The 13,814-nt window shown below is 46.8% G+C and overlaps 1 protein-coding gene across 6 annotated transcripts in view; it reads left to right on the forward strand.

Moving 5' to 3' along the window:
* The first annotated feature begins 5,266 nt into the window (after positions 1–5,266).
* The window catches only part of sdk2b (sidekick cell adhesion molecule 2b), a 239,733-nt gene continuing 231,185 nt past the window's right edge, over positions 5,267–13,814 (forward strand). For 4 of the 6 annotated variants that reach the window (XM_034570883.1, XM_034570881.1, XM_034570884.1 and 1 more), the window contains exon 1: positions 5,268–6,253. In XM_034570883.1, coding sequence (XP_034426774.1) covers positions 6,166–6,253 — 88 coding nt within the window. In that variant the 5' untranslated portion in view covers positions 5,268–6,165. Of the gene's footprint in view, positions 6,254–13,814 lie in introns of all 6 variants that reach the window. The other 2 variants (XM_034570880.1, XM_034570882.1) reach the window with 1 other exon arrangement.

Consider the following 13,814-nt stretch of genomic DNA (forward strand, 5'->3'; position numbering starts at 1 on the left):
ACATACACTATTTATTCAAACCCTTTGGTGAAAACCTTTGCATATTCAAGTAAGCCTGAGCCGTGCAGAGAGGATCGTCTGCTTGCGATCAATTTACATTCATTTGAATTGCCTTAAGCCACGGTCAGAGCAGGTAGATTTCCAAGCAATGCCTTTATTGTACAATAGAATCTATTACAGCTCATGCCTTCACATTTCTAATGCTCCGGTTTTTCTGTGAGAATCAATGCGGTGAGGCTCATTTAACGACAGACTGTAAAGGCTCATGGTGAAGCCGACCAGGTAGAGAAGTGTGACCCTGAACAAGCGAAATGAGCCAATCCCAGTAAGATGTGTCACGCATGTATCTTCAGCACACAATGTGTCAGCTTGTCTCTAATAGTCATTAAAGTGCTGCCACAGGCTGGAAAGTAAATCACTGCGCTCCAACGTGAAAACATAAAACATGGCTCTGATTCGGAAGCTGAGGCTCCTGCAACAGAAAACACTGAGGTTATATTCTCCTGGGAGAAAACCAGAAAAACAAGAACTGGCTCATCTAAAACTAAATATAGTTGTACATGAGAACAAGCTTCCAGATTATTGGGGGAAAAGGACCAAGTCTTTCAACTGTTTCACATATTTTAGTCGGACACACGTGTTTAAACTCATGATGACATTCTTACTTACGTGTGCATGGCTGCTTACAAATGTCAAATAATGTATATTTTCATGTATGACATAGTCAAAAATATCCCAGATACGAACATTGCCACGTTATTCGGAGTCAGAGTCTGTGCAGTAGCAATTATGGAGCCACAGTAGCGACGTCCCGCTTATACTAGTGCTCAATAAATTACTAGTCTCAGGTGGCAATCCTTTTAAAAGTGATTAAAACCAAATGTACCAGAAAAACATCAGCGTGATAGGAATTACCTCCAAGGACAGAAGGCATCATTCAGAAAAAAGGACTTGATGTGTAGTTTGGTTTGGCCCATGTCCCATCTGCTAACGTGGAGGAGGATTGAACACATGATTTATTGATCTCACCCTGGTTCCACCTGTTGATTCATCACTGTCCACTTTTCTCTGAATAATCCGCAGAACAGGATTTTGCCTAATCTACTTAATCTCTATTAAAAACCGCCTGCATCGTATTTCGTAGTTTAATTTGTATCTTTGCTTGAAGATAAACTGGGTTTATGTTGCTTGAACCTCGTGTTTGATTTCACAGCCTCTTGAATGTGTGAGGAGGGGCAGCGAGGTGCGCATGTGAGGAGGTGATGCAGTCAGACGCAATCGCGGCACTCAGGTGCTGCACGATTATATCAATACCCTCCGCTTCATGGGAAAAATAACATTGGGGCGTTTTAGCTTAAGTGTGCGTCGAGCGAGGGAAATGGGATATTCTGAGTGGAGCTGCTGAAATGGATTCATAAGCAAATCAAAAAACAAAAACAAGCACATGTGTTGTCGGTGCACTTCCCCTGTTACTTGTGCTGCTCACATATCAAACCACTTCGCTTCCTGAAAACGTTTTTTTTTTATTTAGCACTTCATTTGTCTCTACGAACTCCTACACCTAGCCTCTCCACTTTTACTCCCTTCCTTGGCCAAGGTTGGCGTGGGTCCTCTTAACATATTTCTTTGATTTTGACCATCTGTCTCACTTACACAAACAAGTTCTGCTCCTCTCTCCTCTCTCCGCTCACTGATCTGTCTCCCTTTGATGAATAAAGTTGGGTTTTTCTTTTACTCATCTCCATCTGCCAAAAATACCTATGATTAAAGATCCTCACATAAATTAGACTGTCTATCAGGGGGGTTTTAAATGTCATTTTTCTTTTTTCTAAGAAACAAATTCAGTGCCATTTATCCTGCGTGCTGTGAATGTGTCGGTGAAGCGCCTCGACTTTGGGGACACTGCCCCAAAGACAACATTCCTCAAAGCACCCGGGTTAGCTGTTTAGCATGCTGCGCCCAGGATGCCATTAACTTGGTGATTATGCTATTAAACACAACAGTAATTAGACATTCATGCATATTTGGGTTTTTACCATCCACTTCAGGATTGCAGGATTATTATTTCCTGTCTCTTTTGCAAAAACATCAAACCCTCAGTTTAATTTTTGATGATGAAAAACGAGGAGAAAAGGAGGTGGAGGCGTGGTTGCTCCCCCCCCCCCCCTGCAGGAAACTGATCCGACCTCGCGAATGAACGCCGCACAGAGATCCTTCTAAATGAGGCTGTGCTCCGTGTTGACTGGTCAGCGCACCCCCCCCCCCCCCCGGGAGACCACGACTCTCCCTCTACCAGACAGAGACTATGACAGATCTTTATTGTAATTGGCCTTGGAGGTAATAAGCAACGCTCATCACCCCATCGGCCTCCCACCGAGCTCCCGTTCCCATTATCCCCCGCTCGTTCCGATTCATTAAACCTCCAGTGAGATCGGTCAGAGCGGTGGAGGAGAGGTTGCAGCATTCATTTTGGTTTAAGAAGATCCATGTTCCTCCGATGCCTCTACTTAAATGGACACTAATTGACAGAGAAATGTTAATGGTGTGAGAAATGTTTGATAAATAGCGGCGAGCCCCTTCATCAAATTACCGGACCTGCCTCGTCTTCGGCTTTTTCAAGGAGATCAAGCCCACGCTGCCCTGAAGTAATTTATCATAGGAGCTTAATGCATCCAGTGTTTCCCTCAAGTTATCGCTGGGGGTCAGCTGTGCATCAGTACATCAGAGCGATGCTTGTGTTTGTGAGGAGATGGCGGATTTCACAGATCTCTCCAAAGCACTCAAGATTCTTCCCCCTGAAGGCCGATCTTCCTCTTCGAGTTCTAACCTGTGTCTTTCCATCCGGGGCGACCAACGGGCAATTTGTCTGATATCATTTTCCTTTTGCCAGTGTTTGTTTGTCTGTGTGGATTTTGTGTATCCCACTTGATCTCAGGTAAAATCCTCCCGAGCAGGTGGGGTGAAGGTCTGAGCTGTTGATTGGTGCTTTGGTCTGAGCGTGTCTGCCATGATTTCAAACACTGATGCCCTTTGTTGTTCAAAGATGCCTCCTCCCCTTCCTCCCTCCTCTTCCTCTACGTCGCTCCTCTCAAGGCCTCGGAAGATGCAGCGGGAGTTTTACCGCCGAGTGTCTCTTTCACTTTGTCGATAGACATGACATGAAAGCTGGATTTTGTTGTCAGGGCTGCAGGAGAGCATTGAATGAGAATCATGCTGCGTTGGAAGGTGGATCAGGAAATAGTGAGAAAGGCAAGAAGAGGTTTTTAGCAACAGAAATGGGATAAATTGGCTTTAATATCTAATATGAAGCAATGAGTGAATATGTTTAAATTGCCCTTAAAACACATAGAGCTTGAATTTCTCCCTCAACTCAAACACGTGACGCGTGCCTACCATCTTGTTTACACTCAAACCCAGGTCACAAAATGCTGTGAAACCTCCAGTCGGACATTATAATATGAATAAGACATGTCTACTTAATGAGACTGAGCTCAGAATCCACCACATCCTCATTCAACTGACTATGACCTTGCTCAGGTAATTAGAAAATGCTGTTTACTTGACAGGGTCTCATTCAGAGTAATGTCTTAATCACGATATTTTATTTAACCCTTGGTAAACCATTTACTGCCAAATTCAGGCAGCCATTGATTTCCACTGCTTTCTCAAATGGAAATGTATTAAACGACTCTTAAAATGTCCATACCTGCAATTACAGCTTTTAAATTCATGCAGAAAACAGCGTCTGCCAGGGAAACTGAGAAAAACTGGGAAATAATCGACATCATTTGAAGTTCGAGTGGATACAACTTGCTACAGTGGTGTTTTTCCCCCCCCAGGTAAAGTTAGGTGTCCAGCTCAGGTACTGGTGTTAATTTGGATCCTCAGGGCAAAAGTCTGAATAGCTCGGGAATAATTGCAGCAAATAGCCGGTCATTATCACCAGTTATGTGGTTGATTCTAGGGCCAGAGAGAGAAAGAGTGCGTCTCTGACTTAAGTGGATGCAGCTTGCAGCGAGCGGCCGTAGCACCTGTGAACACAGCTACAGCCATTGCTCAACATCACCGTGACTTAACACCTGGCGGCGCCGGCACCATCACAGCACACAAACAAACATCTCTACCACTTGTGTGCAGGACGCAAAGAAATACTGTGTCCAGGGATTTTCTAAATTACCCTTTTTGCTGAGTTCAGGCCGAGTAAGTACTGTGGAAAATCATAATCAGGTCCCCGAGCTGCACTGGGAGGGGGAGGCTGAGGATGCACTCCATCTTGGTTTTTCCCCCGATGTTAACTCTGCCATTATTTACTTTTGTTGAAGGTATCTCCTTTTTGTGGTTTTTTGGGGTGGGGGTTGGATAAGAAGTGGAGGGAAAAGCCAACAGGAGGCTTGAAATCACGCTGAGAAACAACAGAAGCTATTACCGTGGTGCATTATTTCCTCGCTGCCCTGTGGTGGCTTAGATGGGACTCGCCGTCTGCACGAAAAAAAAAAGCACATTACAGACATTAAGCACTCCTGCTTTCTTCTGGCGAAGGCGCTGTCATCTTCCAGACAGGAACATTTGCTCAGTCATGCTCTCCCATTCTCTCCCTCGGCCCCTGCTTTACTGATACTGTCATTTTGGAAACAGTATTTGCTCAGTCACTCTCTATCACCCCACCCCTCCTCTCATCCTCTGTGCTCTTCCTCCGTCTGTCCTCCACTCATCCATTTCTCACCCTCTCCTCCTCCTCCTCCTCCTCTCTTCTTCTCACACACATACAAGATAACATGCAGCCGCTTTACTCCTGGCTGTGTGAAGACTAAGCAAAGCCATTTCTGCCTGCCTCCCCCCCCCCCCCTGTCTGTTTCATGCACCTCCAAACACAACCACAGCCTCAACTGGAGAGAAAAAGCCTCTGGGGTCTATCATTCCTGGAAGTATTATAATGCAGCCAAAATATAAATCCCTATAATGATGCCACAGGGGATAAAAAAGTACCAGAAGGTCAATGAACTCAGACACATTATAAATCCCCACAGAAACAGCTATTGCAACGATTTCTCCTCTGCCCCCCCCCCCACACCCCAACGCGCCCCCCCGCTCCAAACCTTGGCTCAACGAGCAGAGCACGTGTCCAGTAAATCATTTTAACAAAAGGACAATATTCATTCCACCTTTTTGTGATGTGGAAAGCAACAATAAATCCTCTCCTGTAAACCTGCGGCTTGGTGGAGTGTAGTGGAAGAGGGGGGGGGAGTGCGTTTTTGCGCATGGCCGCACGGTGGCAACCTGCGCTGCGCTGCCGGTGCACCGTCTCGTCATGTTTCCTCATAAAGAACCCGGGACTCGTCCTCATCCGACGCACACCGGCAGCCCGGGCTCCGCTCCGACCGTGACGGTGCGACTGCGCGCAGGTTCCCCCCCATCCTCTGCTCCCCGAGCCGCGGAACTTCTCCCCCGGTGCCCCTGTCCAACTGGATCCCCGACCTTGACAGCGCGCGGCGCAGAGAGGAACTTTACTGGGTAACAAGGGGGGGTGTGTGGATGCGTGTGTGAGTGTGTGTGCGCGTGCAGCGGATCCGTTGGAGCTCCTTCTTCCAACAAGGATTCGAGGAAAAATAAAAGTCTGTGGCCGCGCGCAACGCAGCCAGCGACAGGGAGGCTGAAGTTTGAAGAAGAGGAGGAGGAGGAGGAGGAGGAGCAGGAGGAAAAACGCAGCATCTCAAGGACGCAGGAGGAAGAGTCGATGGAAAAGTATGAGGAGCCGCTCGTCGTCTTACAGGTGCACCGAGACACCGGAGCCTGGGTTTGGACTTAGCCTGGATTCATCTGCCTGAGCTGCGTTCAGAACCCCCCCTCACGCTGCTCCCCGCACTTGGAGGAAAATACCCCCATGTCTCGTGGAGCTCGTGGAACTGGAGTGCCGTTGAGCAAACACAGAGTTTGAAATCTGTCTGCTCGCGTGAGGCTCGCTTGTTTTATTTCATTTTTTCCATTTGCGCTCTGAGGTCGGTGCGCTCTGCCCGGCGTGAGTGGCAGGTCCCCCCCCCCCGGACAAGAGAGACCCAGCAGGAGGCGGTTCGGCGGCGGAGCCACACGGGAACTCGGGGGCACATCAGCGGCAGCGTGCCTCAGGCTCACCGGGCACTTGTTGTCCACCCTGCGCGGTTTGGAACCATGTTTGAGGACCCGTGGAGCGGATCGATGCGGCGCGCCACATGGATTTTATCCCTTTCCTTCCTCGTCCACTTTACGCAAGCACAAGGTAAGAGCCACACCGGGTTCACACCGGGTCCACACCGGGCTCCACACGGGGCCCACTGATGTGTGAAACTTCCCCTCGACACGTTGGATGTGTTCATTTCTCTTTTGCCTTTTGCTCGTATAGCCTGTGCTTTTCCCATCAGGGCCGCACGTCGTGGTGCTCACTCTATTTCCTCCACCTGAACTTTGATTAAGTCTCCGCCTGTGATCTCTGCAGCCTCGTATATCACGTGGCTCTGGGTTTTTAATGAAGTTTATTGAGGAAGAACTCGATATTTTCCAGCTGTTCCCTTTCCTTTTAGAAACCACTGGCATCGACATATGCATCGAACGTGTCATTAGAAGCCCAGCTGTTTAAAAAAAGGTTAAGCCGATTAATGAATACTAATTAGATCATCAAGCATCTCCCCCCGGAAATTAAACTTTACGCACCAAACAAGCGGCGCAAATAAACATGTACATATTGATATGCGGCAATTCATGCCCGCGTGGAGAATTAAAATGTTGGGAATTAATTGGTTCTGGGAGAATTATGCAGCCGGGTTTCCCCCCCCCCCAGTGCACGAGCAACAGTGAAGTGTAGTTAGCAGGGACTGAGTGAGGAGTCCACACTGAGCCAGGACTCAGGTTCTGTGCGCAATAGTCCCCCCAGTGATGTTCCTGTGGAGACCTGGAGTGTTTCACTGGTTTCCAGCAGGGAGTCTATACTGCTGTAATACTCAGGCCACACTGTGTGTGCTGCAGGGGGGGGGATCATCAGCCAGCTGTCTATGGACAATAATTGAAGAAATGATGCTCTTGATGGAAGCTTGTCCTCTTCTCTCTGCCACTTATTTGCTCGTCTTTGACATTTTGAACTGTGAAAACCTCCAGATTAAGCCCAGTCACGTTCTTTTAATGGTTCTGGAACTTGACCAGCGACACGTTTGGTCAGAGAAACCAAAGAATCCCGCTCTTTGCTTTCCTCTGCTGCTGCTGCTGCTCTCTCTCTCCCTCCCTCTCTCTCTCTTCTCGGGTAATTGGGATTCAGGTATTGATGCCACAGTAAGGAGGGAGTATTACCTCTCAAGATAGACTCTAAGCCCTCGGTGGCGCTCACTCAATAATACAATGTAGAGAAGATGAAAAAAACAAACAAGGCAGATATCCATCATTCATGAGGGCACATCCTGGTGCCTGACATTTACAGGAGATTGATAACTCAAATGTCCCCGGGATTAAGACTCCTGACATTGTCCTAGCCCATCGCTGTAACTGTATCTCTCCCTCCTCCGTCTGGGAGCCTGGTTCCAGCGCCCTCACTTTCCTCCTGAACGCTTATTTAACCAACCAAGTTAAATGAGGAGCCATTATGCACAGCAGTGGCCTGGTAGAGAGCTTCGGCGGTTGTCTTGTTTGGGATGTGCGTGGGTGCACAAAGCAGCGATATGCACACATGGGACTGTGCATGTGTGGAAGTTGAATCCCGGTCACTCGGTGGCCCTCAGATTTCGTTCCATCGCCGCTCCCGGGTCAGAGAATGTAGGATTTAATTGCACTCTCTTCAGACCGTTTGTGAGTGCGGCTCGTTGAAAGTGACCCCAGTGATGGCTGCTCTCTTTCCGTCCGATGATTAAAAAACACGATGAGGCAAGTAGCGTGCCTCCGGATGGACATGTCAGACCGTTGCTCGCCACATTTTAATGACCAGTCTACTGTAACGGCTTTTTAATGACAGGAGAACGGCCTTCATCGGACCAGAGCGGCCTCTGCTAAGCACAGAGACATCATCTTCAGTTCTGTAGTTTCACATGTTGTCGCTCCTCGTTTGGTGCAGCATGAAAAAAAGAAACATATCAAAGTACCTGAAACTCTAAAGCACTTGAGATGTTTGTTAACTCGCACACACGTACACTTGTGGTTCCCTCTTGATTCACACTAAAACACCAGGACATTCTCTGATCTCTCCCCAAATATTTTTGCCCAAAGTGACAGTTATAGGAGCAGTCTGGCCTGTCCCACTGTTCGCTTCCATTCATTTACCGAGGTCATGCCGAGACAATGCTGGGCATGCCTGCTGCTTTTGTCAGTTCTAACACGTCTATTTTGGAGCTGGGAGCGGTGGGGGAGGACTTTATTGGAATGTCATGTTTGGCATAAATACTTCGGCATCACTCAACGTCTGCAGATTAGCTTGACTGGCTACAGCTCAACTTTAGCAGCTTTAGAGGGAGTTGAGGACTTCACTCTGACAGAGGCGTAGCACTCAGATTAACATCCGTAAAGACGCTTCTGACAGAGTGTGTGTGTGTGTGTGTGTGGGTCTGCAGGGACACGTGGGAATCAGCTATTTCATGCTGTTGTCTGGCCGAGGCCGCACAACATGTTGGGAGAGAGCGGCTCAAGAGTGGCGGTCTGTTTTTAGCTCGCCGCACTGGACGTGGACCTTGACACAGTAATAGAAGTCAAGGGTGTCATCTCCATTTTAAGTCCGTCAGGAGATTGGATTGAGTTTGTATGTCTGCAATGACATGCTTGCACTTGAGGAGAACCTCTTGACTGTGCCTCTGGAATAATTTAAAAATTGGACGCATTCTCATCAGGGGCAAACGAAATAGGCCAAACGATGATGATGATAATAGTAGAAACAGACGTTTCAGGGAGATTTTCAGGGAAGATGCAGATGCAACTTTAGACCGTTGCGATTTCAGAGGTTTCTGCTTCTGTTGTGCCATCGAGCCATCCTGTTTGTGCATGTGTGGGCACGTGCACGTTGTGTTTGTATAGTTGAAACCCGGAGGACAGCCGATCCCACGGTGGTGTGACGCAGAGGGCAGATATGAGGCAGCGCTGTGCAATTCACATGCTCTTTGGAAGGTACAATTTTCCAGAGTTGTGAAGTTTTATTGTGTTGCATTGATGTGTTCAGAGGATTTAAACAGCACCTTTTACAAATCAGGTGAGACTGGCCTATGAGGGATTTAAATTATATGCACATGTTAATCTTAAAACATCTGTATTGGCTAAAATGGAGAATTAGGGAGAAATGGACGTACAGTTTGAGAAAATTGTAACATTTGACAAGTTCACAGTAAAAGCTCCTGTTCAGAGCTGATTGAAGATTGCAGCTTTCCAAGCTGAGGTGGCGTCACGTGGCTTCCCCCCTATTTTCACTGATTATTTCCTCGTTGTTCCACCTCCACAAACCTCCACAAAAGGGACATTTCTTCTGAATCAGTAACACAGGATTATTGATCCTATTCCTGTTGTCCTTCAAAGCCACCTCCGGTCTCTTGATATGACTCACTCGCATTCATCTGCAGGCACAAGTGTTCTCTTTAGGATCATTTGAAATTGACGTGATGGATTTGGCCGGAGCCGGAGTGAAGGAAGCCACAGAGAAAAGCAGCTGATTGAGATTGGACTGTGAGTGATTCATGGAGACAGTGGACTTGAGAGAATATCTGCAGACTACAAATGCCCTGATTTGTCACTCATCTTAATGGACAGAGCAGGTTTCTCTGTTGCCTTGTAGCAGCTGCGCTCCGTGAAACCATTTGCAAAAAAAAAAAAAAAAAAAACGGAACAAAAACTGAGGCTGTCCAACTTCCCTGCGGCCGGCACTTTGGCAAAAGGTCACGCCGTATCGCTCTTAGTATTCTGGGTTAGCGAGAAAGCTCGTGGTCAAAGTCCACCGATAGATTTCTCAGAGGGACGCAGAGAGTTTCACTGTGCCATGTTCAATAAAACTAAACTTCCCACCCAATGTCTCCAGCCGTGGCAGGTCCAGGAGAGAGAGAGGCGCAACTGAAAGAGCGTTTGTGTTGTTTGTTTTTTCTGTCTGGAAAGAACTTCCAGATCTTATTGACCCGGGCCCCGCTTCACATTTCCAGTCAATTGCAGAGGTTAAGGTTGTTTCACAGTGTCGCACCCTGCAAGTGTTTGTGTTTCCTCTCTACACGCGTGGACGCTTTGAAAGTTAAAATGAAAGGACGAGCGCGATCTATATTAAATGCATCGTAAAGGAACGCGACTCACATGGGAGAGAGCGACTGCGTCAAAGAACTGATGCACATCCTTATGACAGTGGTGACACAAGCAGGTCCTGAGCGACAAACTTATTTTCGAGACACAAATATGCAAGCACATGGACTCAGCTCTTTTACTACACTTTATTTAGTGCAGTCGCGGCCCCTGGCGAACCCGCAGGATGATTGGAAGGGATTTAAAACACCCCACCAGTAAATTTCTCAGCTATTAATGGCCATAAACAGCTCAGCAGTTTTCACACTCCTCCTCCAGGTTGTACCCCCCCCCCCCCCCCCCCTTCCCACAGAAACCCCCTGAAGAGACCTTAACGTATGCACCGCTCCACTTGGAGAGCAGCAGCGTCGTTCTTTATGTTCTCTGAAACGCTGCATCTGTGAAACCTGGTGATTTAAACGTCATCTTCACTAACCATTACTACCATTACAGCCAGTTGCACCATAGTGTTTGATCATAGGCGAAAGCATTGTAGTAATAATTAATGAAATCAAACCAATTCTCTCAGTAAACCTGAAAAAAAAACAAGAGTAAGAGTAAATCTCATTTTGCAGCAGCAAAGAGGGAGCGGAAAACAAAGGGTTAGCATTATGAGTACTATTACTACTACTACTACTACAGGATAATACATTTATATATATAGAGAGAAAATTCATATAAAGGTACTTATTTATTAAAGTTTAAGTTAGGAAACTTTATGCTTCCTTACACTTATTAGAGGGATCCCAGTCTCTTCTACACACTGAGACGTTCAGTGTATTGGATCAATACTGTTTCCTGATATTTGCAACAAATTCGCCAAATTGAGAATAGTTTTTGGTTTTTCTGGAGTAAAACTCAAACTCCAAATATAAACTTTTCACTATCATCTATCAGAGGTGCCCTTTTTGATTATTGTGGGTCCTGGCAGGATATGTCATGTACTGAAGACTCATTTTTGTAATATAAGACAGAAAACAGACATTTACGATTGTTTGGCCTTGGCGAGGAGGAGGAGGGGGGGGAGGAGGAGGAGGAGGAGGAGGTCTGCACTCCACTGAGAACCCTTCCAGTTTTTTATTTATGATATATTAACAGAAAAATTCAAGTTGTGGTAAATAGGTTCATTTTCTTATGTTTTAAAACTTCTTCGAGTGTAAAAATTTACCAAGATGCTCATGTTATGAAACTGTTTTGAATGCATGAAATTCCCAAGGAGCTGTAAAACCAAAGCTGAAGCATCATTATGTGTAATGTATGAGGTTGGAATTCAAAATAGCTTATTGTTTTAGGAACATTATCGAGGTTTTGTACCAGCAGTGAACATTTTGTAACGATAATCAGCTGCTATAGTGTTAATTTGTGTGTCACACATCTTTGTTTCACCGTCACACTGACACACAAACACAGTGTCATCAACACGTGTGTGAACTCGTGTGCATATCACCCAACCCGGCTCCAGGCCGACAAAAACAAAACTAAGATGTCTCCGTGCCACAACAGCGTGCATCAGGCAGACACACAAACATTCCATCTAATATGCTGAAAGGTTCCTGTTGCAGGATATTCATTCTTTTTGCAGGATTTTGTGCATCTAAAACTCAAAAAATCCCACTCGAGCTTTAATACTTTGCCGCAGCAGGGCGGAGATATGGTCAGTTGAACTCAGGGGTGAGATGACATAAAAATGGTGCCACCAGCGCTGAGTGGCTCCTCTGAGGGTGCTTCCAGGTGACAATGGTGTGGCTTAATCAATGCCATTTCACAGTGACTGCATTTCCAAATTCCCTCATTGGCATGCTCTATTTTTTTTTGGTGATTTCTCTCTCTCTCTCTCTCTCTCTCTCTCTCTCTCTCTCTCTCGTCTCATGCAAAACATTTGAGGAACTTTAATCCTTAAAAAATTTCAACCAGTTCTGCTCTTTTAAACACCAGTTATGTAATACTCGGGGGAAAAAAAGAAACGACTATTGGATTGGATTTAACAGAGGAAAAAAAAAAACGGATTGAACAATTTCTTCTCTCCTCTTAGCGTCGGGCAGCACCGACACTTTTACCAGAACGAGCGAGGCGAAGCTGCAGCAGCCTCTTTTTCACAAATAGTCTTTTTTGCAGCTCCTGTCATCTTGCCTGCTGTCAGACAAGATACAAAGGAGTCTGCGTAGTCTTCGCCAGGGCTGCCCTATTTATCTTTGCATGGCTATTAATTGGGGTTCTGTCCACACTACTGGGCGGACTGGGAAGGGAAGAGGCCACCCGGGCATGCTGGGAATTGTCATTATAGGCTGAGATAGACAAGGGTCTGTGTTGAGTGACCTGTGGGCCTGAAAACAATCCTCGCACAGAGGGTGCACTTGTCTCCTTTTAGGCTATAGTACAGTCGGGCTTATTATCATTGTACAGCCAAATATCCCCTGTTCCTAATTGGGGCTCTGACTGAAGTGGATTGCGCTCGTAGTGTCGACTCTTTGTTTTTTTTCTCTGACATAGTTTTAAACAATTCTTTTGATCATTCCGCTGCGGACTGGAGGAAGCACGAGTATTTGCTCAGGATGCGTTCCCTCCGTTTGTGTGGCGTGCTGAATCAAGGGGGTTTCGCGAGAGCCTGTTTACATGTGCAGCAGGTCGTTCGCTCACGGGTACGGTTTGAAGAGACGTGTTTGGAAAGGCAGAGGTCCCACCTTTTATTTACAGGTGGTAGTATTTACCGTTTGAAGTACAGGAGGGAGAACACTGATAGCTCGCATGTGTATTGTGCCGGGTTCTTTTCAGTAAGAGCGCGGCGACGTGTTTCTTTTGAAGCTGCTGCTCCTTTTCCATCGACTCTGTGTGAGTCATAGCAATGAAACTTTGCCCCGAACCAGGTTTTAGTGCTGAGACTGAATTGAAGGATTTAAAGTAGGGCATTCCACCTTGCTTTAATATCACTGTGGTAAAAGCGTATCGTGTGTTTCCTATGGTTCCCGTCGCTCTCAGCATCTGAAGGCCCTCCACGCTTTTACGCCACGCATCAGATTCGGCTGCTCGGTGGCTGATAGCAAGCACATGTCCTTCAAAGTGGGCTCCGAAGTGACCTCTGAAAAATAATAAGCCGGCGGTACGGATGTGATTATGGACTTGAACTTTTCCCCCGCTCTTTAAGAGGGCCATTATGCATGCGGGAGGGCGACAGACAGGGGGGAGCCACGGTTAAAGCTTGTTTACCGGCCTCATCCCCGTCTGGCTGGATGAGAATGAGCGTGGACCTCAGAGTGACACTAGCTTCAGGAGGGCCCCCCCGAAAACCTGACTCACTCACGGGGATCCGCGTATGTTTATAATAGAAATGCACTCACTTTGGCTCGGGGGCTTGGGAAACCACCTCTGAACCCTGTAATTGCTTTTCCCCCGGGGGAGGTGTTTTGTGTGAGTGTGTGCGTCTGCTGCTGAACTGTGAATTTTGTTATGCATGTTTAACTGTGTGTGTGTGTGTGTGTGTGTGTGTGTGTGTCTGTGAATGAATGATGGCCAGTCAAAGCCCGCAGGCCGGCGAGCAGTCCTCTCGGTACTGTCACGTCCCT

This window comes from Hippoglossus hippoglossus, chromosome 19 (assembly GCF_009819705.1).
Source record: "Hippoglossus hippoglossus isolate fHipHip1 chromosome 19, fHipHip1.pri, whole genome shotgun sequence".
In the NCBI taxonomy this organism is placed as follows: Eukaryota; Metazoa; Chordata; class Actinopteri; order Pleuronectiformes; family Pleuronectidae; genus Hippoglossus; species Hippoglossus hippoglossus.